This window comes from Bombus affinis, chromosome 3 (assembly GCF_024516045.1).
Source record: "Bombus affinis isolate iyBomAffi1 chromosome 3, iyBomAffi1.2, whole genome shotgun sequence".
NCBI lineage: Eukaryota > Metazoa > Arthropoda > Insecta > Hymenoptera > Apidae > Bombus > Bombus affinis.
In genome coordinates, this window is record NC_066346.1 from 7,411,311 (window position 1) to 7,438,989 (window position 27,679).

Sequence of the window (27,679 nt, forward strand, 5' to 3'; positions counted from 1 at the left end):
AAAAAAAGAAAAAGAAAATTTGTATACTATTTGTAGCATTGTTTTAACAGTATTGCAATAATTCTATAAAATTAAAAATTACTATATCTTAAAATCAAATCCAATTTGTTTAAAAGAGATGTGAGAACAGACGTGATACATATTATTTTTGTACCACATACGACGTCACCGATGTAATGTAGTTGTGGTTTATATTGAAACTACATAATGTTTTGTACATACAAAATTATAAATAAAATATATTATCAAGTATAAGTACTCTGTCTCAGAAACTCGCTACACACATTCCCGATAATTCAAATAAACAAATTACGGCCAATGAAAATAGTAAAAAATCAACAAAAAGAGCAGAATGATCACCAAAATCTTGTTCTTCTGTATAAATATATCAATTAAATACATCAATCTTCGCAAATAAACTAAAACTAAGGAATGAAACAAATACGACGCGACTTCTAATTAAAACTTGACAGTAATGTTGACCTGACTTGAAACATAAAAACAAGGCTTAAAACTAAGACTTAAAAAATTAATTCTAATATTAATGTTTATAACTTGGACTTAAAATTAAGACTTGGACTAAGGTTTAAAATTAAAACTTAAAACAAAGATTAAGTCCTTCGCTGTTTCTCGTCCGCCTTCACCGTCCAACAATGAGGCTTAAAATTAACTTAATCGAAGTCTCAGAACTAAAACTTACTTAAACTAAAGTACATTAAATTACAGTCATACTGGCAACCTTTCGTATGAAGGACTTTAACTTGCTGCGAAGTTTAAAAACTGAAACTAGAAACACTGTGAAATCAATTGTTTTATTTAATAGTTTCATATTTAAAAGGATTAAATAAAGGAGCCCTTAACTTTTCGCTTCTGTACAAGCAGCGCTTACAATGGACTTAGCCTAGCAGATATATATATATATATATCTTAGATTTAATTAAAACTAAAACACGCTCATCCCACGATATTCCTGCGATGCCCCACGACGGTACGCGACGTCTCACAGCGTACGCTAATAATTCACTTAGGTACGTAGGATTATTAAGGTACCTTACTAAGGAATAAGACCTATATTATGATCAATTAAAGGTAAGACGTTGGTTATATCGGCTGAAAATTACGATTAATGGTTAAATCTAAAACTTAAAATTTAGCAAACATTACGCACCATCTATCTCGCATAGACTGATCACATGGATCTTTAAAATCTTGAAAGTAATATTATATCACATAATATATATCTCTAACGTGACGAATACATGAATCAATAGAATCTTAAAAGTAAACATGCACCACATAAAATTCATTTTGTATAGAACGACTACACAAATCATTTCAAAAAATTATCGATGTCCCAGGATACCCCAGGATGTCCGATGATGTCCCAGGATGTACCACGATGTTCCACGAAGTCCCACGGTGTCCCACGGTGTCCAACGTTGCCCACGATGTCCAACGTCTTCCAACGTTGTCCAACGTCGTCCAACGGCGTCCATCGTCGTCCAACGGTGTCCAACGGTGTCCAACGGTGTCCAACGGTGTCCCACGGTGACCTACGGTGCAGCCCAGTCTGGATCATCCAAAATTCTGTTCGCGGCATTTGGAGATACAAACCGGACTGCTGCGTAGTTCTTAGCTTGGCATCGTTTTCCAAAGATTAATCAACGGATTAATTTTTTGGAAAAGGATGCCAATTACCAGGTCTCACCACGCGGAGGTGACTACGCAAGAGACCCGCCCATGGGTTATTTATCTTTATACATCCATCTCGACATTCAACCTAGTTGCAGAATATCGAGTTCCGACTCTACTTGACCATGGGCCTGCGTAAAGAAATAGTTGTTTCGTAGCCTAACTGCGAAACACATATCTCCAACGCAGCACTTACATGAATCTTTACAAACGTAGAACAAAACATACATAACGCGACATCTATCTCCCACACAACGATTACATAGATCCGTACAAATATTGTACAATAATTGGCATCCCTATTGGCAGCATTCGGTATCAAAGACACATTTATCTAACTTGGAACGCATGAAAGAAAGTGAAGCTAACGAACGAACTAACAAACTTACGCGACGTAGCCCCGTCCACCGGATAACCCGAAGGATTAGCGGAAAGCCCAAGTATTGACCATAACTCGATTCCTGTTTCGCCGTTCGAAACTTATACGAGTCGCGGTCGATGGCGCCGACCGATGATGCCAGTGATCCGCAAGTGATCCAGCCGTGGATCCAGCACATAGGCCGGCAACTTAACACACTCCAACTGAACATGTGGAACCCGGAGAGGGGCCGCTGAACAGGATTACGAAGGCATAGGCCTCAACTGAACAGTGGGGCCCACCCCTGTGGAGGGGCCGCTGAACAGGATTACGAAGGCATGATCTTCAACTGAACAGTGGGGCCCACCCCCGCGGGCCCGAACAGGATTACGGAGGACGTGAAATTACAGGTCCCTGCCCGAGTACCGAAGTACCAATCGGACAGGAGTGCAGATCCACGACTGAATCCCCAACGGATTCGCAAGCATCAGCGGCGCGACGACAACTCCCGCGATCCGGTGCGAACGTCGAGCAGTCGTCGAGCAGTCACCAAGACTGAGGTGTGCTTGGGCCGCCTTACGAATCCAAAGAGTTGTCCAGTGCACGTTGACCCGCACGTACCCGGAATACGCACGAGCGAGTACGTCACGCGACAGTTTGAAACAACTGAGCGATCGCGAACCGACAAATCGCGGGTACAATTTTTCGTTCCAAGATGGATAAGTATCGTTGTACAGAATGAGCTCACAATGCACTAAACATAGGTATCTATCTTAAGATTAATTAAGCCTAAAACGCACGCATTTCACGTTGTCCCACGTTGTCCCACGGTGTCCAACGTCGTCCAACGTCGTCCAACGTCGTCCAACGTCGTCCAACGTCGTCCAACGTCATCCAACGTCGTCCAACGTCGTCCAACGGTGTCCAACGGTGTCCAACGGTGTCCAACGGTGTCCAACGGTGTCCAACGGTGTCCAACGGTGTCCAACGGTGTCCAACGGTGTCCAACGGTGTCCCACGGTGACCTACGGTGCAGCCCAGTCTGGATCATCCAAAATTCTGTTCGCGGCATTTGGAGATACAAACCGGACTGCTGCGTAGTTCTTAGCTTGGCATCGTTTTCCAAAGATTAATCAACGGATTAATTTTTTGGAAAAGGATGCCAATTACCAGGTCTCACCACGCGGAGGTGACTACGCAAGAGACCCGCCCATGGGTTATTTATCTTTATACATCCATCTCGACATTCAACCTAGTTGCAGAATATCGAGTTCCGACTCTACTTGACCATGGGCCTGCGTAAAGAAATAGTTGTTTCGTAGCCTAACTGCGAAACACATATCTCCAACGCAGCACTTACATGAATCTTTACAAACGTAGAACAAAACATACATAACGCGACATCTATCTCCCACACAACGATTACATAGATCCGTACAAATATTGTACAATAATTGGCATCCCTATTGGCAGCATTCGGTATCAAAGACACATTTATCTAACTTGGAACGCATGAAAGAAAGTGAAGCTAACGAACGAACTAACAAACTTACGCGACGTAGCCCCGTCCACCGGATAACCCGAAGGATTAGCGGAAAGCCCAAGTATTGACCATAACTCGATTCCTGTTTCGCCGTTCGAAACTTATACGAGTCGCGGTCGATGGCGCCGACCGATGATGCCAGTGATCCGCAAGTGATCCAGCCGTGGATCCAGCACATAGGCCCGCAACTTAACACACTCCAACTGAACATGTGGAACCCGGAGAGGGGCCGCTGAACAGGATTACGAAGGCATAGGCCTCAACTGAACAGTGGGGCCCACCCCTGTGGAGGGGCCGCTGAACAGGATTACGAAGGCATGATCTTCAACTGAACAGTGGGGCCCACCCCCGCGGGCCCGAACAGGATTACGGAGGACGTGAAATTACAGGTCCCTGCCCGAGTACCGAAGTACCAATCGGACAGGAGTGCAGATCCACGACTGAATCCCCAACGGATTCGCAAGCATCAGCGGCGCGACGACAACTCCCGCGATCCGGTGCGAACGTCGAGCAGTCGTCGAGCAGTCACCAAGACTGAGGTGTGCTTGGGCCGCCTTACGAATCCAAAGAGTTGTCCAGTGCACGTTGACCCGCACGTACCCGGAATACGCACGAGCGAGTACGTCACGCGACAGTTTGAAACAACTGAGCGATCGCGAACCGACAAATCGCGGGTACAATTTTTCGTTCCAAGATGGATAAGTATCGTTGTACAGAATGAGCTCACAATGCACTAAACATAGGTATCTATCTTAAGATTAATTAAGCCTAAAACGCACGCATTTCACGTTGTCCCACGGTGTCCAACGTCGTCCAACGTCGTCCAACGTCGTCCAACGTCGTCCAACGTCGTCCAACGTCGTCCAACGTCGTCCAACGGTGTCCAACGGTGTCCAACGGTGTCCAGCGGTGTCCAACGGTGTCCAACGGTGTCCAACGGTGTCCAACGGTGTCCAACGGTGTCCAACGGTGTCCAACGGTGTCCAACGGTGTCCAACGGTGTCCAACGGTGTCCAACGGTGTCCAACGGTGTCCAACGGTGTCCAACGGTGTCCAACGGTGTCCAACGGTGTCCAACGGTGTCCAACGGTGTCCAACGGTGTCCCACGGTGACCTACGGTGCAGCCCAGTCTGGATCATCCAAAATTCTGTTCGCGGCATTTGGAGATACAAACCGGACTGCTGCGTAGTTCTTAGCTTGGCATCGTTTTCCAAAGATTAATCAACGGATTAATTTTTTGGAAAAGGATGCCAATTACCAGGTCTCACCACGCGGAGGTGACTACGCAAGAGACCCGCCCATGGGTTATTTATCTTTATACATCCATCTCGACATTCAACCTAGTTGCAGAATATCGAGTTCCGACTCTACTTGACCATGGGCCTGCGTAAAGAAATAGTTGTTTCGTAGCCTAACTGCGAAACACATATCTCCAACGCAGCACTTACATGAATCTTTACAAACGTAGAACAAAACATACATAACGCGACATCTATCTCCCACACAACGATTACATAGATCCGTACAAATATTGTACAATAATTGGCATCCCTATTGGCAGCATTCGGTATCAAAGACACATTTATCTAACTTGGAACGAATGAAAGAAAGTGAATCTAACGAACGAACTAACAAACTTACGCGACGTACCCCCGTGCACCGGATAACCCGAAGGATTAGCGGAAAGCCCAAGTATTGACCATAACTCGATTCCTGTTTCGCCGTTCGAAACTTATACGAGTCGCGGTCGATGGCGCCGACCGATGATGCCAGTGATCCGCAAGTGATCCAGCCGTGGATCCAGCACATAGGCTCGCAACTTAACACACTCCAACTGAACATGTGGAACCCGGAGAGGGGCCGCTGAACAGGATTACGAAGGCATAGGCCTCAACTGAACAGTGGGGCCCACCCCTGTGGAGGGGCCGCTGAACAGGATTACGAAGGCATGATCTTCAACTGAACAGTGGGGCCCACCCCCGCGGGCCCGAACAGGATTACGGAGGACGTGAAATTACAGGTCCCTGCCCGAGTACCGAAGTACCAATCGGACAGGAGTGCAGATCCACGACTGAATCCCCAACGGATTCGCAAGCATCAGCGGCGCGACGACAACTCCCGCGATCCGGTGCGAACGTCGAGCAGTCGTCGAGCAGTCACCAAGACTGAGGTGTGCTTGGGCCGCCTTACGAATCCAAAGAGTTGTCCAGTGCACGTTGACCCGCACGTACCCGGAATACGCACGAGCGAGTACGTCACGCGACAGTTTGAAACAACTGAGCGATCGCGAACCGACAAATCGCGGGTACAATTTTTCGTTTCAAGATGGATAAGTATCGTTGTACAGAATGAGCTCACAATGCACTAAACATAGGTATCTATCTTAAGATTAATTAAGCCTAAAACGCACGCATTTCACGTTGTCCCACGGTGTCCAACGTCGTCCAACGTCGTCCAACGGTGTCCAACGTCGTCCAACGGTGTCCAACGGTGTCCAACGGTGTCCAACGGTGTCCAACGGTGTCCAACGGTGTCCAACGGTGTCCAACGGTGTCCAACGGTGTCCAACGGTGTCCAACGGTGTCCAACGGTGTCCAACGGTGTCCAACGGTGTCCAACGGTGTCCAACGGTGTCCAACGGTGTCCAACGGTGTCCAACGCTGTCCAACGGTGTCCCACGGTGACCTACGGTGCAGCCCAGTCTGGATCATCCAAAATTCTGTTCGCGGCATTTGGAGATACAAACCGGACTGCTGCGTAGTTCTTAGCTTGGCATCGTTTTCCAAAGATTAATCAACGGATTAATTTTTTGGAAAAGGATGCCAATTACCAGGTCTCACCACGCGGAGGTGACTACGCAAGAGACCCGCCCATGGGTTATTTATCTTTATACATCCATCTCGACATTCAACCTAGTTGCAGAATATCGAGTTCCGACTCTACTTGACCATGGGCCTGCGTAAAGAAATAGTTGTTTCGTAGCCTAACTGCGAAACACATATCTCCAACGCAGCACTTACATGAATCTTTACAAACGTAGAACAAAACATACATAACGCGACATCTATCTCCCACACAACGATTACATAGATCCGTACAAATATTGTACAATAATTGGCATCCCTATTGGCAGCATTCGGTATCAAAGACACATTTATCTAACTTGGAACGAATGAAAGAAAGTGAATCTAACGAACGAACTAACAAACTTACGCGACGTACCCCCGTGCACCGGATAACCCGAAGGATTAGCGGAAAGCCCAAGTATTGACCATAACTCGATTCCTGTTTCGCCGTTCGAAACTTATACGAGTCGCGGTCGATGGCGCCGACCGATGATGCCAGTGATCCGCAAGTGATCCAGCCGTGGATCCAGCACATAGGCCCGCAACTTAACACACTCCAACTGAACATGTGGAACCCGGAGAGGGGCCGCTGAACAGGATTACGAAGGCATAGGCCTCAACTGAACAGTGGGGCCCACCCCTGTGGAGGGGCCGCTGAACAGGATTACGAAGGCATGATCTTCAACTGAACAGTGGGGCCCACCCCCGCGGGCCCGAACAGGATTACGGAGGACGTGAAATTACAGGTCCCTGCCCGAGTACCGAAGTACCAATCGGACAGGAGTGCAGATCCACGACTGAATCCCCAACGGATTCGCAAGCATCAGCGGCGCGACGACAACTCCCGCGATCCGGTGCGAACGTCGAGCAGTCGTCGAGCAGTCACCAAGACTGAGGTGTGCTTGGGCCGCCTTACGAATCCAAAGAGTTGTCCAGTGCACGTTGACCCGCACGTACCCGGAATACGCACGAGCGAGTACGTCACGCGACAGTTTGAAACAACTGAGCGATCGCGAACCGACAAATCGCGGGTACAATTTTTCGTTCCAAGATGGATAAGTATCGTTGTACAGAATGAGCTCACAATGCACTAAACATAGGTATCTATCTTAAGATTAATTAAGCCTAAAACGCACGCATTTCACGTTGTCCCACGGTGTCCAACGTCGTCCAACGTCGTCCAACGTCGTCCAACGTCGTCCAACGTCGTCCAACGTCGTCCAACGTCGTCCAACGGTGTCCAACGGTGTCCAACGGTGTCCAACGGTGTCCAACGGTGTCCAACGGTGTCCAACGGTGTCCAACGGTGTCCAACGGTGTCCAACGGTGTCCAACGGTGTCCAACGGTGTCCAACGGTGTCCAACGGTGTCCAACGGTGTCCAACGGTGTCCAACGGTGTCCAACGGTGTCCAACGGTGTCCAACGGTGTCCAACGGTGTCCCACGGTGACCTACGTTGCAGCCCAGTCTGGATCATCCAAAATTCTGTTCGCGGCATTTGGAGATACAAACCGGACTGCTGCGTAGTTCTTAGCTTGGCATCGTTTTCCAAAGATTAATCAACGGATTAATTTTTTGGAAAAGGATGCCAATTACCAGGTCTCACCACGCGGAGGTGACTACGCAAGAGACCCGCCCATGGGTTATTTATCTTTATACATCCATCTCGACATTCAACCTAGTTGCAGAATATCGAGTTCCGACTCTACTTGACCATGGGCCTGCGTAAAGAAATAGTTGTTTCGTAGCCTAACTGCGAAACACATATCTCCAACGCAGCACTTACATGAATCTTTACAAACGTAGAACAAAACATACATAACGCGACATCTATCTCCCACACAACGATTACATAGATCCGTACAAATATTGTACAATAATTGGCATCCCTATTGGCAGCATTCGGTATCAAAGACACATTTATCTAACTTGGAACGAATGAAAGAAAGTGAATCTAACGAACGAACTAACAAACTTACGCGACGTACCCCCGTGCACCGGATAACCCGAAGGATTAGCGGAAAGCCCAAGTATTGACCATAACTCGATTCCTGTTTCGCCGTTCGAAACTTATACGAGTCGCGGTCGATGGCGCCGACCGATGATGCCAGTGATCCGCAAGTGATCCAGCCGTGGATCCAGCACATAGGCCCGCAACTTAACACACTCCAACTGAACATGTGGAACCCGGAGAGGGGCCGCTGAACAGGATTACGAAGGCATAGGCCTCAACTGAACAGTGGGGCCCACCCCTGTGGAGGGGCCGCTGAACAGGATTACGAAGGCATGATCTTCAACTGAACAGTGGGGCCCACCCCCGCGGGCCCGAACAGGATTACGGAGGACGTGAAATTACAGGTCCCTGCCCGAGTACCGAAGTACCAATCGGACAGGAGTGCAGATCCACGACTGAATCCCCAACGGATTCGCAAGCATCAGCGGCGCGACGACAACTCCCGCGATCCGGTGCGAACGTCGAGCAGTCGTCGAGCAGTCACCAAGACTGAGGTGTGCTTGGGCCGCCTTACGAATCCAAAGAGTTGTCCAGTGCACGTTGACCCGCACGTACCCGGAATACGCACGAGCGAGTACGTCACGCGACAGTTTGAAACAACTGAGCGATCGCGAACCGACAAATCGCGGGTACAATTTTTCGTTCCAAGATGGATAAGTATCGTTGTACAGAATGAGCTCACAATGCACTAAACATAGGTATCTATCTTAAGATTAATTAAGCCTAAAACGCACGCATTTCACGTTGTCCCACGGTGTCCAACGTCGTCCAACGTCGTCCAACGTCGTCCAACGTCGTCCAACGTCGTCCAACGTCGTCCAACGTCGTCCAACGTCGTCCAACGTCGTCCAACGGTGTCCAACGGTGTCCAACGGTGTCCAACGGTGTCCAACGGTGTCCAACGGTGTCCAACGGTGTCCAACGGTGTCCAACGGTGTCCAACGGTGTCCAACGGTGTCCAACGGTGTCCAACGGTGTCCCACGGTGACCTACGGTGCAGCCCAGTCTGGATCATCCAAAATTCTGTTCGCGGCATTTGGAGATACAAACCGGACTGCTGCGTAGTTCTTAGCTTGGCATCGTTTTCCAAAGATTAATCAACGGATTAATTTTTTGGAAAAGGATGCCAATTACCAGGTCTCACCACGCGGAGGTGACTACGCAAGAGACCCGCCCATGGGTTATTTATCTTTATACATCCATCTCGACATTCAACCTAGTTGCAGAATATCGAGTTCCGACTCTACTTGACCATGGGCCTGCGTAAAGAAATAGTTGTTTCGTAGCCTAACTGCGAAACACATATCTCCAACGCAGCACTTACATGAATCTTTACAAACGTAGAACAAAACATACATAACGCGACATCTATCTCCCACACAACGATTACATAGATCCGTACAAATATTGTACAATAATTGGCATCCCTATTGGCAGCATTCGGTATCAAAGACACATTTATCTAACTTGGAACGAATGAAAGAAAGTGAATCTAACGAACGAACTAACAAACTTACGCGACGTACCCCCGTGCACCGGATAACCCGAAGGATTAGCGGAAAGCCCAAGTATTGACCATAACTCGATTCCTGTTTCGCCGTTCGAAACTTATACGAGTCGCGGTCGATGGCGCCGACCGATGATGCCAGTGATCCGCAAGTGATCCAGCCGTGGATCCAGCACATAGGCCCGCAACTTAACACACTCCAACTGAACATGTGGAACCCGGAGAGGGGCCGCTGAACAGGATTACGAAGGCATAGGCCTCAACTGAACAGTGGGGCCCACCCCTGTGGAGGGGCCGCTGAACAGGATTACGAAGGCATGATCTTCAACTGAACAGTGGGGCCCACCCCCGCGGGCCCGAACAGGATTACGGAGGACGTGAAATTACAGGTCCCTGCCCGAGTACCGAAGTACCAATCGGACAGGAGTGCAGATCCACGACTGAATCCCCAACGGATTCGCAAGCATCAGCGGCGCGACGACAACTCCCGCGATCCGGTGCGAACGTCGAGCAGTCGTCGAGCAGTCACCAAGACTGAGGTGTGCTTGGGCCGCCTTACGAATCCAAAGAGTTGTCCAGTGCACGTTGACCCGCACGTACCCGGAATACGCACGAGCGAGTACGTCACGCGACAGTTTGAAACAACTGAGCGATCGCGAACCGACAAATCGCGGGTACAATTTTTCGTTCCAAGATGGATAAGTATCGTTGTACAGAATGAGCTCACAATGCACTAAACATAGGTATCTATCTTAAGATTAATTAAGCCTAAAACGCACGCATTTCACGTTGTCCCACGGTGTCCAACGTCGTCCAACGTCGTCCAACGTCGTCCAACGTCGTCCAACGTCGACCAACGTCGTCCAACGTCGTCCAACGTCGTCCAACGTCGTCCAACGTCGTCCAACGTCGTCCAACGTCGTCCAACGTCGTCCAACGTCGTCCAACGTCGTCCAACGTCGTCCAACGTCGTCCAACGTCGTCCAACGTCGTCCAACGTCGTCCAACGTCGTCCAACGTCGTCCAACGGTGTCCAACGGTGTCCAACGGTGTCCAACGGTGTCCAACGGTGTCCAACGGTGTCCAACGGTGTCCAACGGTGTCCAACGGTGTCCAACGGTGTCCAACGGTGTCCAACGGTGTCCAACGGTGTCCCACGGTGACCTACGGTGCAGCCCAGTCTGGATCATCCAAAATTCTGTTCGCGGCATTTGGAGATACAAACCGGACTGCTGCGTAGTTCTTAGCTTGGCATCGTTTTCCAAAGATTAATCAACGGATTAATTTTTTGGAAAAGGATGCCAATTACCAGGTCTCACCACGCGGAGGTGACTACGCAAGAGACCCGCCCATGGGTTATTTATCTTTATACATCCATCTCGACATTCAACCTAGTTGCAGAATATCGAGTTCCGACTCTACTTGACCATGGGCCTGCGTAAAGAAATAGTTGTTTCGTAGCCTAACTGCGAAACACATATCTCCAACGCAGCACTTACATGAATCTTTACAAACGTAGAACAAAACATACATAACGCGACATCTATCTCCCACACAACGATTACATAGATCCGTACAAATATTGTACAATAATTGGCATCCCTATTGGCAGCATTCGGTATCAAAGACACATTTATCTAACTTGGAACGAATGAAAGAAAGTGAAGCTAACGAACGAACTAACAAACTTACGCGACGTACCCCCGTGCACCGGATAACCCGAAGGATTAGCGGAAAGCCCAAGTATTGACCATAACTCGATTCCTGTTTCGCCGTTCGAAACTTATACGAGTCGCGGTCGATGGCGCCGACCGATGATGCCAGTGATCCGCAAGTGATCCAGCCGTGGATCCAGCACATAGGCCCGCAACTTAACACACTCCAACTGAACATGTGGAACCCGGAGAGGGGCCGCTGAACAGGATTACGAAGGCATAGGCCTCAACTGAACAGTGGGGCCCACCCCTGTGGAGGGGCCGCTGAACAGGATTACGAAGGCATGATCTTCAACTGAACAGTGGGGCCCACCCCCGCGGGCCCGAACAGGATTACGGAGGACGTGAAATTACAGGTCCCTGCCCGAGTACCGAAGTACCAATCGGACAGGAGTGCAGATCCACGACTGAATCCCCAACGGATTCGCAAGCATCAGCGGCGCGACGACAACTCCCGCGATCCGGTGCGAACGTCGAGCAGTCGTCGAGCAGTCACCAAGACTGAGGTGTGCTTGGGCCGCCTTACGAATCCAAAGAGTTGTCCAGTGCACGTTGACCCGCACGTACCCGGAATACGCACGAGCGAGTACGTCACGCGACAGTTTGAAACAACTGAGCGATCGCGAACCGACAAATCGCGGGTACAATTTTTCGTTCCAAGATGGATAAGTATCGTTGTACAGAATGAGCTCACAATGCACTAAACATAGGTATCTATCTTAAGATTAATTAAGCCTAAAACGCACGCATTTCACGTTGTCCCACGGTGTCCAACGTCGTCCAACGTCGTCCAACGTCGTCCAACGTCGTCCAACGTCGTCCAACGTCGTCCAACGTCGTCCAACGTCGTCCAACGTCGTCCAACGTCGTCCAACGTCGTCCAACGGTGTCCAACGGTGTCCAACGGTGTCCAACGGTGTCCAACGGTGTCCAACGGTGTCCAACGGTGTCCAACGGTGTCCAACGGTGACCTACGGTGCAGCCCAGTCTGGATCATCCAAAATTCTGTTCGCGGCATTTGGAGATACAAACCGGACTGCTGCGTAGTTCTTAGCTTGGCATCGTTTTCCAAAGATTAATCAACGGATTAATTTTTTGGAAAAGGATGCCAATTACCAGGTCTCACCACGCGGAGGTGACTACGCAAGAGACCCGCCCATGGGTTATTTATCTTTATACATCCATCTCGACATTCAACCTAGTTGCAGAATATCGAGTTTCAACTCTACTTGACCATGGGCCTGCGTAAAGAAATAGTTGTTTCGTAGCCTTACTGTGAAACACCAAATCATTGCCAAAAATTAATAGCGTAAATATTAGAAGTTAACGGCACAAGTCGTATAAATTAACAGCATAAATATTAGAAAATAACGGCACAAACGTTAGAAAATAACGGCACAAACGTTAGAAAATAACGGCACAAACGTTAGAAATTAATGGTGCAAATGTTGTAAATTAGTGATTAAATTATTAGTAAGTAAGTAACAGTGTTTTTTTATCCTCACCTTAATTTTCTTTTTTTTTTTTACGTGGAGAAATCCTCATGGACACTCTGCCGCTGCAGGCAGCAGCAGAGCATTGTCGGACTCTTACCGACTCTAAACTCCAAGATGGCCTGCATACGCGTGTGATCCGTTCCGAGATCCCGTCCGGGCGCCGCACCATATCGCGGGAGGCCATTCTTCTAGTCGCCTCCAACAGCTCTTCCTCCGTAACTCCTCAATCGTTCGTCCACTCCACCGTCCGGGTTGTTTCCCGCGACTGTTCCTCCGCAGTGTCCACTTGTGGGGGCAAGAGAGTCCCGGTGATCTGCAGTCGTTGCCAGATTGCCTTCCGCGCGAAGTTTTCGCGTCACCGTCCTGTATGGCCTTCCCTATGGGTCGGACTCGACTGCTTCGACCAAGTCAGATGACCAAGTCAGCAGTACGCGATACGCTTGGTAGCGCAGGAAGACTTCTTCCTTATCGCGTCGACGCCTGTGGAGGGACCTCTGGTACCGTCCTCGGGCCTGGGCACATCTCGTCCTCAGCTCCGCCATGTCGGGACTCCACCAATACGCGGCTCTGCTCCGTTCCGTGTTCTTTATCCTTACCGTGCAGAAGTTGAAGCAACAATGAGCACTCACCGGAGTCAGTTGTTTCTTATATACCCGGGGCTCGTATCACTAACAGCAATCCAGAAGGTCAACCGTTAACGATGCTTAGTGTTTGCCGATTTGTGTTTGCCGTTTTCCACCATGAGACAAACAAATTAATTAATTTTTTGATTTTTATTGTAAAGTGACACGTTCAACAATTTGTTACAATACCGATTTTTATAACTTTTATATTGTTTACAAGTTAAAACTAAATTTACATTTTCGTAATCTTTACATTATCTTGTCTTAAAATTTTGTTATTTTATTGTATCAAAACAACTCCACCACAACTGCGCCATAACTCCACCTCCGGTACAACTCCGACACAACTCCGAGACAACTCCACCTCCGGTACAACTCCATCACAATTCCGGTGCAACTCCGGTACAACTCCATCACAATTCCGGCGCAACTCCGGTACAACTCCACCACAACTCCGGTACAATTCCAACACAACTCCACAACTCGCAATGATCCCACAAATCACATTGTTTCCACAACTCATACCGATCATGATTCCACAACTCATGAGCAACGATTAACCCGCAACTACTCGCAGCTTACTTGTAACTGCAACTAGTCGCAACTCAGTTATGAGTCCAACTACTGATTATTCTCCCCACCAAGACACCCATTTTATACCTGTGTTTTCGGTACTCTTACAACGTACACTTGTTTTCATAACTGTTAATAACCCAAGATGGTCACGTACACCTTTTTCAATTTTTCAGATATATGGTCCTTCGGAATTTCCCATTCTTCACAGCCTGTGGCCAATGGATCTTACACAATAGTACATTATTAATTCTCTTAACTCAATTCTAAGCATATTCTGTTCTTCAACAATTAATTTCATTGGTTTTGTTGTGTTACGTTCCGTGATCCCACCATGAATTATAATCCATTCCTCGATCAAAATGGCCATCAGCTATATAAACCTACTTATTCAGACCCGCAATAATCCTAAGGACTGTTATAAAATTTACCATCTTTTACGGTCAAGGCGCTTAATTACTACAAGCATATTTCAAGTCGAAACGTTTCTTCGGGTTATCGTTCATTCTGATAAATCATGGGTAAAGCGGGTTTTTTCCATGTACAATGTTGGACGGCCACTTGCACCCACGAGCGACCGTTGATGGGTGGCTGCCAGCACACATCACTAGTTCCTTTTAAATCTAGGGCCACTGTCACAGAAGACATTTCACTTGCTATTAACCCGTTGCTGAAAACACTTCTACACGCACCACTCGCATTCTTCAAAGTTGTTGGAAATAATGTGTATAATTAAACTGCTAACTCAGTGTTTCAATCATTCAACCACCCCCATTATCTTAACCAAAATAGGGGATCGGCTGATTCGTGACGTCGATTATCGTATCAAAACGAGAAATTACGCCTCTCGTTGACGCGCTATACTGTGAACGCGTTTCCGTGCGAAACTGTCGAACACGTTGAATTATTAATTTAATTGCTTGTGTTATTTGATTTAATGACGTCTGTAATTTATATTAAAAGTACGGTACAATTTCCTTTACTCGAATCTGTTCTTACTATTTCTCCTTCATATAATTGATATCACGATCAGGTAAATCAATTCAATGATGTTTATTTAATCGGGGATTAACGAAACTTCTGTTCGAATGAGCGGAGCACCTTCAAATTTATGATTCAAACGAATTTATAATTACAATCGTCGCAACGACGCGACGTTCTAAATTGTACACAGCGTGAAAAGCACTATGATTTTTTCGAGATCGTTATTTGGGAACGTTAGACACAGAACCCTATTTAAATGTCACATGTGTGCCATCCGTGTCAATGATTTGAGTCAAATATTTCTTGTCGAAAAATTCAATAAAATATCACTTCCAATAAACAGTTGAAATCTTACTCAATTGTATCTCAATTCAATATTGTCACAATACTGACAGTATCTATCATTTCAATTTCATAAAAAATAAGTTGAAAGTTATATTAATATTAAAGAAAATATAAGTGGAAACTCCAGATGAATTCGAACGCTTTTTTGAGACATGGGTACTTACCGATACGTAAGGTACAATGACATTTACATAATACATATTTTCCATTTTGTTCTCCAAATTGGCATTGAAAGGGTACCATTTAATATATCACTGTCATATGAAGTTTTTGCACTGTAAAATATTTTAGTTTCTGAGTATCATTTGGTTTGTCCACGATACGTAGAATTGAATTTAAACAACCGTTACATTACTCATAAAACATTCTCTCATTATTGGATGATGAATTTTTGTACATTTAAATATGTAAGTACATATGCAAAAATGCACAGAATATAGATATGTACATGTACAAAATATTCAAATTAAAGTATTCATCATAATATTTAAAGACCGAAACAAATTTCGGTTTTCGTTAACTATGATCATAAATGTATGAATTTGCATAAGTATTCATAATCTTCCAACTGGCATATTTTATTATATCGAACTCATAGTTTGCCAGTTCTATTCTATGCTTCTAATTTATATTCTATTTTATAGTCCTAATCTAACTTTCTCATTTATAGGACGATTGTTCATACGTTTGGAACATTCCCACTGAAGATCGTTGTAGATGGGTGAAAGAAACCAAAGATTGTTTTACGGATTCCGTAATTCAATATACGGAAATCCTTTTTTGTTCCTTTGGTTCGGAGAACACGTTTTTATTCGCTATAGGACTGGTGATAATGGTCATATGGCTTTTATATCTGTTTTTAATTTTAGGAACTACTGCGGACAATTTGTGAGTAGCTATTTCTAAGATTAAGGACTTTATATCTTTCTGGCTAATGATTAAAATACTTTATACTTAACCTTGCGTGGGCAACTAGATATCCGAATAGCCATTTATAAATTCTTTAATAATCTTTTAAAAAAATTCCGTCCTTTCTTACACGAAAAATAGGTATCTTTATATAATTCTATCTTCTATAATATTATATAAGTCCCCCTATTCAAACCGTTTAAAATGATATATTTAATAGGTTACAAGAAATAGTTAGAATATTCGGGAATGTATGAAAGTAATGTTATCGCTACGTATCTTATCTATAGGAGTAGGATGCGTGATAACGATTTTGATTGCCTATACAAGAGTTGAAAATTTGTTTCTTAAAATTTCATTCATCTCAATTCTTTTATCGAAATTAAGGAGAATCGCCTTTGCTAAATATTTCCAAACGTTTGTAGTACCTTAAACATTTTGTTTCTGGTATAAAGAACAGAAAAGTACTAGTTTTATAAAGTTACGATATTAGATTATTATTCACTGCTCTGTTTACGATTTTTCATTCTTTGTATTATCTCATTTTATTCATAAGATGAGACAAAGAGACTAGGAATAATTTATGATGATATTCGTAATTGTTTCTGAAATTAAATTGGACAAAGAATATGGTATCTTTATATTGGATTTCATAACGACATCTTTTAATTTTGTTTTGGTCTGATTCGAGATTTCGAATTATTCTTCATCTGCGTTATGAATTCTTAGCTAATTAAGTAAAACTAATTTAATTATTTAAGTATTAATGTAACACAATCGTAGATATGCATTTCAATTAATTATTCAATTATCATCCTTAATATAAATTATTTTGTAGAATCCGATTAAGATTTACAAAATAGATTTCATTTTGCAGATATTTTGTTTCATTTATTATAATCTCATATATTATAATCTCAGAGACATATATCTTATTTTGCTAATTATTATTTTTCTCATATATGTGTGTTTCTCCTCTTTAACGAAATGCAAATATACATTCACATCTCCATTTTCAAAATTCACTTTTCTTTTTCTTTAGTTTTTAAATTCTCGTCGTAGGAAGCGTAATTACTTTTTTTTTGTCAAGGTACTAAGGCATCTAGCAACGTTGCTTATTTCGATATTTTATACGTCATAGACGTTGTACGTAAGTTTGATCAAAAGCGAGGAAAATCGCAGAATGATAGTTAATAAAATAGTTATGGGGGAAATAAAATTTCTATGATTTTCCATAAAAGTGCCGATATCGATGGTTAGGTGACGCATAAAGTCTTTCACGGCACATTGTGTTCAGTAAAGGGTGAATTATAGCTCATCGTGTGCGTGCGAATCGACATATTCTCATGCGGAAAGCGATTCAATTTTAATCCAAATGGTCGGCGAAAGCTTTATGCTCCGTCATTAAAAAGAAACCATCTGCTCCTGCAACACGGTTGCCGGCCTCTTTCATCCCTAATAAAATTCTAACACGTATGTATCACGTACATAACTTAAATGCGACTTAAGCAGTTACAATCTATTGCCTATTGTGACTGCTCTCAATAGATATAGCTATGATCATCCAGAACATTCGATGCAATGGATCAAAAGCAATAGTCCGTCCCACATGGAAAGGATCGAATAGTCGAGTGATATGATTTCACAATAGGATTCAACAGAAGTATACTCTGTTACTAATATACATATACAATGGTTCATGAAAATATTCGTACACTTGCTACATTACATGAATATATTATGTGCATTGTACGACTTTGTTTGAAATACTGTTAGCATCGTAATGACTTACGACTATCGTGATTATAATAGAAAAATTTGAAATCAATACGAAATACAATATGATACAATAATTAGTGCTAAAGATTGTCTCACTAGATAGGTATTCTAACTTATTAATACAGCGAATTGTTTACTGTTCAAATATTCTTGTGATCTTTGCGAAAAGTATTCTTCCAATTAACATCTTGTATCTTATACTATTTCAGATCCGATTCAAATTGTACCAACATAATCACGATAGTCGTGTCTCAATGCTAACGAGATTTCAAAAATGTTTTAACTAAGCATATAAAAAGTATCTAAGGGTATTCGAGTACTTTCCATTTATCTTTTATTACTTTCGACTATTCTACATAGAAAATAGCAATTTTTTAGTAAATTTTCGAAAGTTAGATGCTTCACGTTTATTGTTACATCCCAAGACTCTACCATATACTATAATCCATTCCTCGATCAAGATGGCCATCAACTATATAAACCTACTTATTCAGACCCGCAATAATCCTAAGGACTGTTATAAAATTTACTATCTTTTACGGTCAAGGCCCTTAATTACTACAAGCATATTTCAAGTCGAAACGTTTCTTCGGGTTATCGTTCATTCCGATAAATCATGGGAAAAGCAGGTTTTTTCCATGTACAATTTTGAACGGCCACTTGCACCCACGAGCGACCGTTGGTGGGTGGCTGCCAGCACACATCACTAGTTCCTTCTAAATCTAGGGCCACTGTCACAGAAGACAATTCACTTGCTATTAACTCTTTGCTGAAAACACTTTTACACGTATCACTCGCATTCTTCCAAAGTTGTTGGAAATAAAGTGTATATTTAAACTGTTAACTCAATGTTATGATCATTCGACCAATTCTGTTTTGTCTTTTATTTCTATTATCTTAAACAAAATAGGGGATCGGTTGATTCGTAGTGTCGATTATTGTATCGTAACGAGAATTTACGACCCTCGTTGGCGCGTTATACTATAAACACGTCTCCCTGCGAAACGGTCCAACATTTATTTCAACGTAAAAATATCAATACTGATTTGAGTCAAAAATCTAAGATTCGAGGATTAACTATTTACTTTATTTGATTATATTGTATTAACACGTATGGAAGACAGATGATACATAAGTAAAGCTGAAGAATATGACTCAATATAGATACTTTTGACATAAAATACGTTTGCGTGTCGTATTGGTATTAAATGGTTAGAGTTTGTCCTTTTATCTTTGAAGAACATTTAATAGAATTAATTTTTAATTATGATAAAATGACATGACAAGATCGTTATTGAAGGATAATCTTTCCTGTGAAATTTATTAAAACAATTAAATCCAATATCTCTTTCTACGTGAAGGACCTTTCTGCCGGACGTGACAAAGGAAAGGAATTAATTACGAATTTGCTCGCCAACTTTTTTGTCGTATAACACGTCCTCCATTGCTTTCTTCTCCTCTTTGCTCCTCCTTCAACGCTTACAGCTAAACGCGTATCGGATGAAACCTAATTCATTTAACGTGCCGTACGGAGTGTACTTAGAAATGCGGTTATATCGAAATTCGATTCACGATAAAGAAAAACGCACATATCTATGTACATGGGAATAAAATAGGCAGGAATGAGATAACGTGAGTAATTTGTTGCTCCACGTTCCCAAATTAAATATCGAACCAAAGCAATTGCGATCGTCGTAAATTAATCATTACCGTTCTTCTTCTCTAGTTCTTGTCACGTTTCACCTTTCAATACGATCACTGTGTATATTTCAACATACGCTTTTACGATATGTACATGATATCGATTTGGCCGCGGGAGGCAAATTAAAAGTTAGGAAATATTGGGAGAAACTTTCATAGGTATTGGGAATTTTTTGGAAGAAAAGCACAGAAAATGATGGTTAATTGAATAAACTGCACTGACAGTTTTAATTAGGTTTTCCTTCTTGGAATGAAAATTGTAAGGGAATTTGTAATTAAATAGCTTCTAAAAGGTTTGTTACTTTCATAAAAATAACAATAGACCAATCTTATATTCAGTGAAACGAAATTAATGGAAACAAATTACCGATATTTATATTAATTCCGCTTCGAAGCGTAATTTATTCTTACAGTTATTCTTATGGTTACAGAGCTGATATTTATGAAAAATCGAACTTATTACATTATAAATTTTCTATCGATGTTTCCTCATTTTTAAATAAGTATTACGAATTTTTTATATTAATTTCCGATGTCTATTAATTTTTGGTAAAATTTTTCTCTTTGAAAGTTTCTCGCAAGAGGAAGTTTAGTGCCGTGGTATTTAACGATCTTGAGGATCAAAGAGTCAATTTTATTTGAACTGTTCGTCATTAAAGTTAATGCTCGTTTAATCGTTATATCGACCGAAAGACCACACGATCCTGTGTTACGCGCTTTTTCTTACTTTTACTTGTAGGGTATAACCCAATTTTACATAAAAGATCTGGGACATCCTACAGAGATAGATTTCATCTAAACTGATTTGTTACCATACCATATTGGATGTAACACCTATAATGAAAATTCAATTAGCAGGAGACGATGTTTGTCCGAACCATGTTGCCCATTCTCAACACCAAACATCCTACGATTGTCCCACCATTTTTTCATTTCCTCTGTCTGTGTAGCTTCTGCCCGTCACTGGCGGTGATAGCCAGTGTTTTGCAGCTGTCGGACAATATAGCCGGGGTGACGATATTGGCATTCGGAAACGGTGCTCCTGACATCTTCACGTCCCTCGTATCGGGTACCGACGAAGGGATAATAATGTTCACGGAATTAATCGGCGCCGGTGTCTTCGTGACGGCGATTATCGCCGGCTCTGTTGCGGTAGTCAAGCCCTTTCGAGTCCTGTTGAAACCCTTGATGAGAGACGCATGCTTTTACATCGTTACGGTATGCTGGATCAGCTACGTCATAAAAGATGGCACGGTTCACCTTTGGGAAGCTATCAGTACGTACACCTCTCTCAATATCGAACCTTTACGAGAATCAAATCGCGCCTTTTATTCCGTTATCTTTGTTACCCGACTCGAACGCTGGATTCGCAATCCCCTCAACTTTCACATGGAGGTACCTCTCGAGTCGAATGTTCCGAGAAAGCGTGGAACTTTGAGGAAACTCTAGAGAGTTCTTTGGAACGTTGCATGTTACGTTACGAAGCCTGTTTTAGAAGGGGCTTTGGTAACTGAGTTAAAATCAATGCGTTTGGTCGCTCCTGTAATTTTCGATCTTTTCTGGAAATTTAGTTTCATAAAATTTAATCGAAATAAATCGTTACATTTTAATTGCAGACCAGAAAAACACGATATGTTACATTTTTCGCCTTTTTTAGTGGAACATTTTTGAAATTCAACAAAGGGTTCACGGAATTGAAAATAAAAAATCGGGAAGGATTTCAAACGGAACGATATTTCTATTGTCTATAACATCGAAAACATTTTCTTCTTTTTTGATCCATGTTTACTGTAATCTTTTTCCTCTATATGACGATTTCCTTTAATTTTTCCCAATGCTTTTAAGCTCTTTTCTTTGACATCCCGTATTTAACAAGTAAAATATTCGTTCAACTATTCAGAAGAAATATTGTTCTTTTTATTTAGTTTTATTTTAGTTTTTCTAAATTACTTTAAAAATAAAAGTTTTCATCATTCGTTATCATTATTTTATAAGACGGAATTATAATAATAGAATTATTTGGAGATTACTGAGTACCTTATATGCATGAATTTCATATATCTCCGTTTATTTATTCGTTTTTCGCTATTCCTTAAAAAAGGATTGAGGAGCAAAAAATAATAGTACGCCCTCTAGATCTGCATGAAATTATCTGGACGAAGTGTAAAAGAGATATAAAGGGGGTAAAAACGGGGTGGCGATCAAATATGCCATGCTTCATGCTCATGCTCAGAAACGGAAAAATTTATCTGTGGGTGAGCCATACGTATGCAGTTTAATTTGGCAATAACGATAACTCTGGAATGAATTTAATTAAGCAAAGCCACGATCCTTCTGCCATCGTCCCGGCTTCCTCACAATTTAACCCCCGCGAGTTTCCGCTGCGATTCATAAACCTCTCAAACTTTAAAAGACTAAAAAAGTTGATAAAAAATTTACAAATATTTCGTCGAAATTTCATTTCAATGATCGAACAATTGAAGTCGGTACTTATTCTCGATTCGTATCTAGTTAATATATTGAAATACTTAATGCTGAAATGATCAGTATTGCAGTAGATTGAGGAATATGTATACCAGTATTGTAATATTTACTAATTACTAGAAATTATTAATAAAGAATGATACTTATTATATTTCCCATAGAAGCACAACTCACTCGAAAATTTATATTATTTTTATTTATTTCGTACATATATGTATGTACATTTCATTACTGCGTTAGTTGTTATTGAAAATATTCAATATTTCTTTTAATTTATGGAAAAAATACATACGTCTGTTACAAAAAACGGCAGAGCGGTTGTAAAATATTAGTTCATTTTCTAGATAACAGGCAAGAAATTAAATTTTCCTTTTCGTACGAACAACAGACTTTTTTAAAAAATTACTTATTTATTTGAAATTTAGCTTTGAATGAAAAAGAAAGAAAATAAAATTTCCAATGAGATTAATTCAATTCATCATCTTAACACATAATCTCGAGAAAGCTCCACGATTGTTAATTTCAATCGATAAATTTATTAATATTGATCATTAGAACAACGCTACTAATTATTAGCCCAACTGTTCCATTGTTGTGAGTTTCTCAGAATAATTTCACGCATAATGGGCTCGAATAAAACATCCGGCTCTCTGCGATGCAAAAACAAGCAAAACTAATAAGTCCTTTTTACCATTCCCTAATTTAAGGAGAGATTTACAATGCGCCGCAAGTTTTTCCGTGTCACATTGCGCTTTTGTGGCAATTAATTACTCTGACTTTTGTGCGCACCTGCATGACCAAACGACGGTAATGCTTTTTAATGCTGATACATTTTAATTGCAGGCTTTGTTCTTTGCTACCTATTGTTCATCAGCCTGGTGGTGATAATGCAGATATACGAGAACCGGGAGGAGAGGCTAAAAAGTGCGTTTAATGCTGCATAACTTTCCGAAACGCTTGATAAAGCATCATTCAGTGGTGTGACCAAATCCGGGCCGGAAGAAAGGGGTTTCCCAGAATTTCCATGGGAAACAAAGGGTTTCATATTGAATCCTTGACAAGCCCTATTCAAACGAATAACTTTCCCTAGATATAAACGTAATTCAGACGTGTAACGTTATTCTCGAAAATGAGAATATGAAAGGAAACATAAACTGGAAACAACAAAAGCAGCTGGAAAACTCGACTTAATTAAGAAAACGATATTGTTCGATTACAATTACGCGTTGTAACGAGTGGAGGAGAAACTCCTCGATAAAGTTTCAGTCGACTATATCGACGTTGCACAGTAACGAATGTGGCTGACGATAGATTTTTCCGATAAAAAATAATGGAACAAATATTTACTCGATTTCACAGCCATCTGTATTTTCCTTGTTAATACACATCTTGTTTTCCGTCTCAAACAATATAAATCTTCTTTACATACTAGCTATACAGGTTGTTCACGTCATTATTTCTCGACATATTTTTTTTAGAAATAGCATAGATTCGTGAGAGAAGCAAACAAGGAAACAAAGTTTTAATATTTTCTATAGCTAATGCGATGTCTGAATACATTTCATAAATCCGTTACCTATAGTTCTCGGATAATGACGAGAACGTGAATATTTTTACATTTATAGCTATAATTTTGTTTACATTATATGCAAATGAGAAAATTGTTTCGAGAGAAGTTTAATAACATACGACGAGAATAGTATTCAAAATACGAGTGGAAAGATATTCCGCGAGTTTTAATAGATTTTAATAGACCTAACCCAAAGCACTAGAATTTCATATTCGTACCTAGTAAATATAATGTTATAAAATGTACAAAATATTTGCATAACTTTTACTGTTGTTTCATAATAAAATAAAATATAACTTTAATATCAGCCACGATAGATTGCCAATGGCTTAAAAAATATAATGAATATGAAATGAATTTTATAATAATAATAGTTTTATGAGAACACTCAATCGACTGATTTACATCAATCTATAATTCTCAACTCATTAAATACAAACACGAGGAAAATAAGTACTTTTGTTTTCTCAAACAATACCTACGATTTAAGAAAAAGAATAATTTCCACCGACCAGAGAAACAAAACACGAAGGAATCGTGTTTGAATGCTGTTTAACATGTACGATGTGTACTGTTTGTTACGTTCTTTGCTCGGTTTGCAACCGAAGTAAAACATTACGCGGACGTATCTATGCAAAGGCTGAAAGCATTTCGAAATGAATACTTCTACTTGCGAAGACAAAAAAGGATGTCGACGCAAGTGTAGTTATCGATCCTTTCCCTGCAAGGTTCCCTTATGTACTTTCGCAGGCAGGATCCCAAGTGTACCCGATCCAGATATCCTGCGCACTTACTTGGCGAACAAGGACAAAGACATCATTCCCAGGATTCCCGTAAAGGGTCGTGCCGTTAGCTTGCGAACTAAGATGGGTATGCATGTTGTTTCCCCAATTGATCATACACTTTTCTCACTTTCATTAAATCAAAATCGTACAGTACGCTTTCATGAATTTTGAAATAGACCTTTCACAAATGTTTAACAATCAAGTTAGAGTATAGTATAGTATAGTATTCGTCTAGAATCGCATTCTAATTCGTCAACTTTTCTTTCTTACGCTGTTTTGGTATACGTATATCTATACTATACCTCAAATTTATCCGATATCACGTAGGTAATCTTTTTTTTTTTTTTTGATCGTTTATTTAATACGCTGTATACTATGTATATGTTATACAAATAATTTCTATGGAAATATTAATTTCCGTTAAGGGATTATTAAAGAATGTAGAAACTTACGTGTCAAGCCAAATAAATTAAGGAAGGTAGGTTCAATTTCTGGACTTTCACTCCTTGGAGAATAGACACCAATATACCATTTCTCGCGGAAAACGTCCCAATGGATTATAAAATATCATAGAAAGATTTTCCTATCTTTAGTACGATAGTTCCTACAGAAACAAGTTCTTATAGCTATATTTTACGTAAACCAAGTCGCACATTAAAAAATTACATTTTATTAGAGAGATGTTGTTTAATACAACTATTATTATATTATAGAGATGTTATTTATTAGTAAGACATTTATTCCTTTCTGCAGATGTTTCGTACAATAATAAATCTTCCACGTATCAGATATTGCAATTGCGGTCGAGCTGGGAAAAGAACAAAGGCAAAACAGAACAACACTGCCAGAAGAGATCGTGGCAGAAGACGTTGACAGGCCAAAGGGACTTTTTAAGGAATTTCTCTATGACATTAATCCGATAGGAGAAGAAGATTGGACAAGTGCAAATCGACTCGTTAAATTTATTTTAATCATACGTTCGCCTGTCATGCTTCTTCTTCAATTATTTATTCCGCTTGTGAACATGACTACGGTAAAGAGAGGTTGGACCAAGTTGCTAAATTGCTTCCAGTTGTGTGTGACACCGACGTTGTCGTTGTTTCTATTAAACGGTTAGTTGTATTAATTGTCGCGCCTTTTACGGCCGCCGTTATAAATTGCCAGCACTAATAAAAGCTGGAGATTTCGCGGAAAAATTTTCACGTGGTGAAATATAGGTAAGCATGCCCTTTTTTGTAACATACAAATTGCCAGAGTTTAGTCGAAATTAAAACAAACTGTCACAGATGTTTATACACCGATTCCACTTCTTTCCACCACTTTTTTAATATTAATATATTACGTGATATAAACGTACCTATTCCAACTGATCTTTTGTTCTTTTTTTCTATATGACTATCCAGGAAGATAAATTATTATTAAAAATTACATAGTCGTGTAACAATCATACAGCGTGTGTGATGTATACTATCAACCAAATAAACACTTTTTTTAATGAACTCTAGATCCAGAAAAGAAGTCTCTTATATAAAAGATCCTTTACGTTTTATACATACTTGAGTTTTGATCTTAAGATTAATTTAATCGAGAATTTCTCACATACGTTGTTGAAAACGATAATTACCGAAGTAATAAGAAGTTTTCTAGCTTTCATTAGTAGTTAAAAATATCTTCGGTCAGCTATCACAACTGCCATCTCATTTTCACCCTCGTTCCGTAGTTTGGAAAACGCATTTTGGCCCGGTTTCAGTGGTGCCAATATTCCTGGTGGTCGGTACCGTAATTGGTGTAATTGTATTTCTAATGACCCACGTGGATCGCGTACCAAAGTTTCATAACGTGAGTACTTTTTCTACCTTTTCGCCATTCGCGCCAAGCTTTCGTATTCGCTGCGCTCTCGTACAACTGCTTGCTCATAACGGCCGGCGACAAATTAATTGCAGGCTTTTGCATTTTTCGGATTCTTGGCTGCTATGCTGACTGTCTATTTGGTAGCCGGGGAGGTGATGGCAGTCCTCCAATGTGTAGGATACGCTTTCAGTATATCGGACGCCATGCTCGGTATTACGTTGCTCGCGTGGGGAAACAGCGTAGGTGGTGAGTGGAACAATATTATTGTAAAATAATTCGTGCGTTGAATTGCCTCTAGCTTTCCTGTTGTTTGACATGGTCGACTGAAACCACGTAATTACATTATACGTTAACCCTTGAGGTTATTTGAAACTTAATATAAGTAAATCATGTATAATTACACACTTCACAAAGTTACACTTACAAATTATTGGAACTTATGCTTGAATTTAAAATTAAGATGTCAAGCGTCATAGACTTTTGTGCTTACTGTCTACATACTTTTTAATATTGACACGTCTCATGCGACGAAAAACTGTGTATTTTCTTTCTATCATTTTACATTTCAAATTTTTCTAGTCATATGAAGGTACTGCTAAATGATGTGAAATTTAATATACCTGAACCTAATTAATTATTAGTATGTAAATGCTATAATAAATACAATAGTGTGCAAATTACTTTTTGTAGCCAGTATAAATATTATCCTCATGACCCTTAAACTACATTCCACCATCGCATATTTTTATCGTCTTTACTTTCCATTAAAAACCGTTCAATAAAGTATAAATAAAAGAAGCAAACTCCATAACGCACCCCACTAGCTGTTGAATATTTAAAAAGTAGTTACACGAACTGTGTAGCTCTTGGTTGTGGATCCAATCATCTAATATTTCACTTGAA

At 41.5% G+C, this 27,679-nt stretch overlaps 1 protein-coding gene across 1 annotated transcript; it reads left to right on the plus strand.

Annotated features, from left to right (window-relative positions):
* The first annotated feature begins 15,849 nt into the window (after positions 1 to 15,849).
* Positions 15,850 to 27,101, plus strand: LOC126914241 (mitochondrial sodium/calcium exchanger protein-like). The gene is made up of 8 exons (XM_050717886.1): positions 15,850 to 15,867; positions 16,368 to 16,581; positions 21,009 to 21,362; positions 23,414 to 23,494; positions 24,891 to 25,010; positions 25,714 to 26,037; positions 26,586 to 26,764; positions 26,869 to 27,101. Exons 1-8 carry the CDS (start codon positions 15,850 to 15,852, stop codon positions 27,049 to 27,051), a joined length of 1,473 nt encoding a protein of 490 aa, XP_050573843.1. The 3' UTR covers positions 27,052 to 27,101.
* Positions 27,102 to 27,679: the final 578 nt, after the last annotated feature.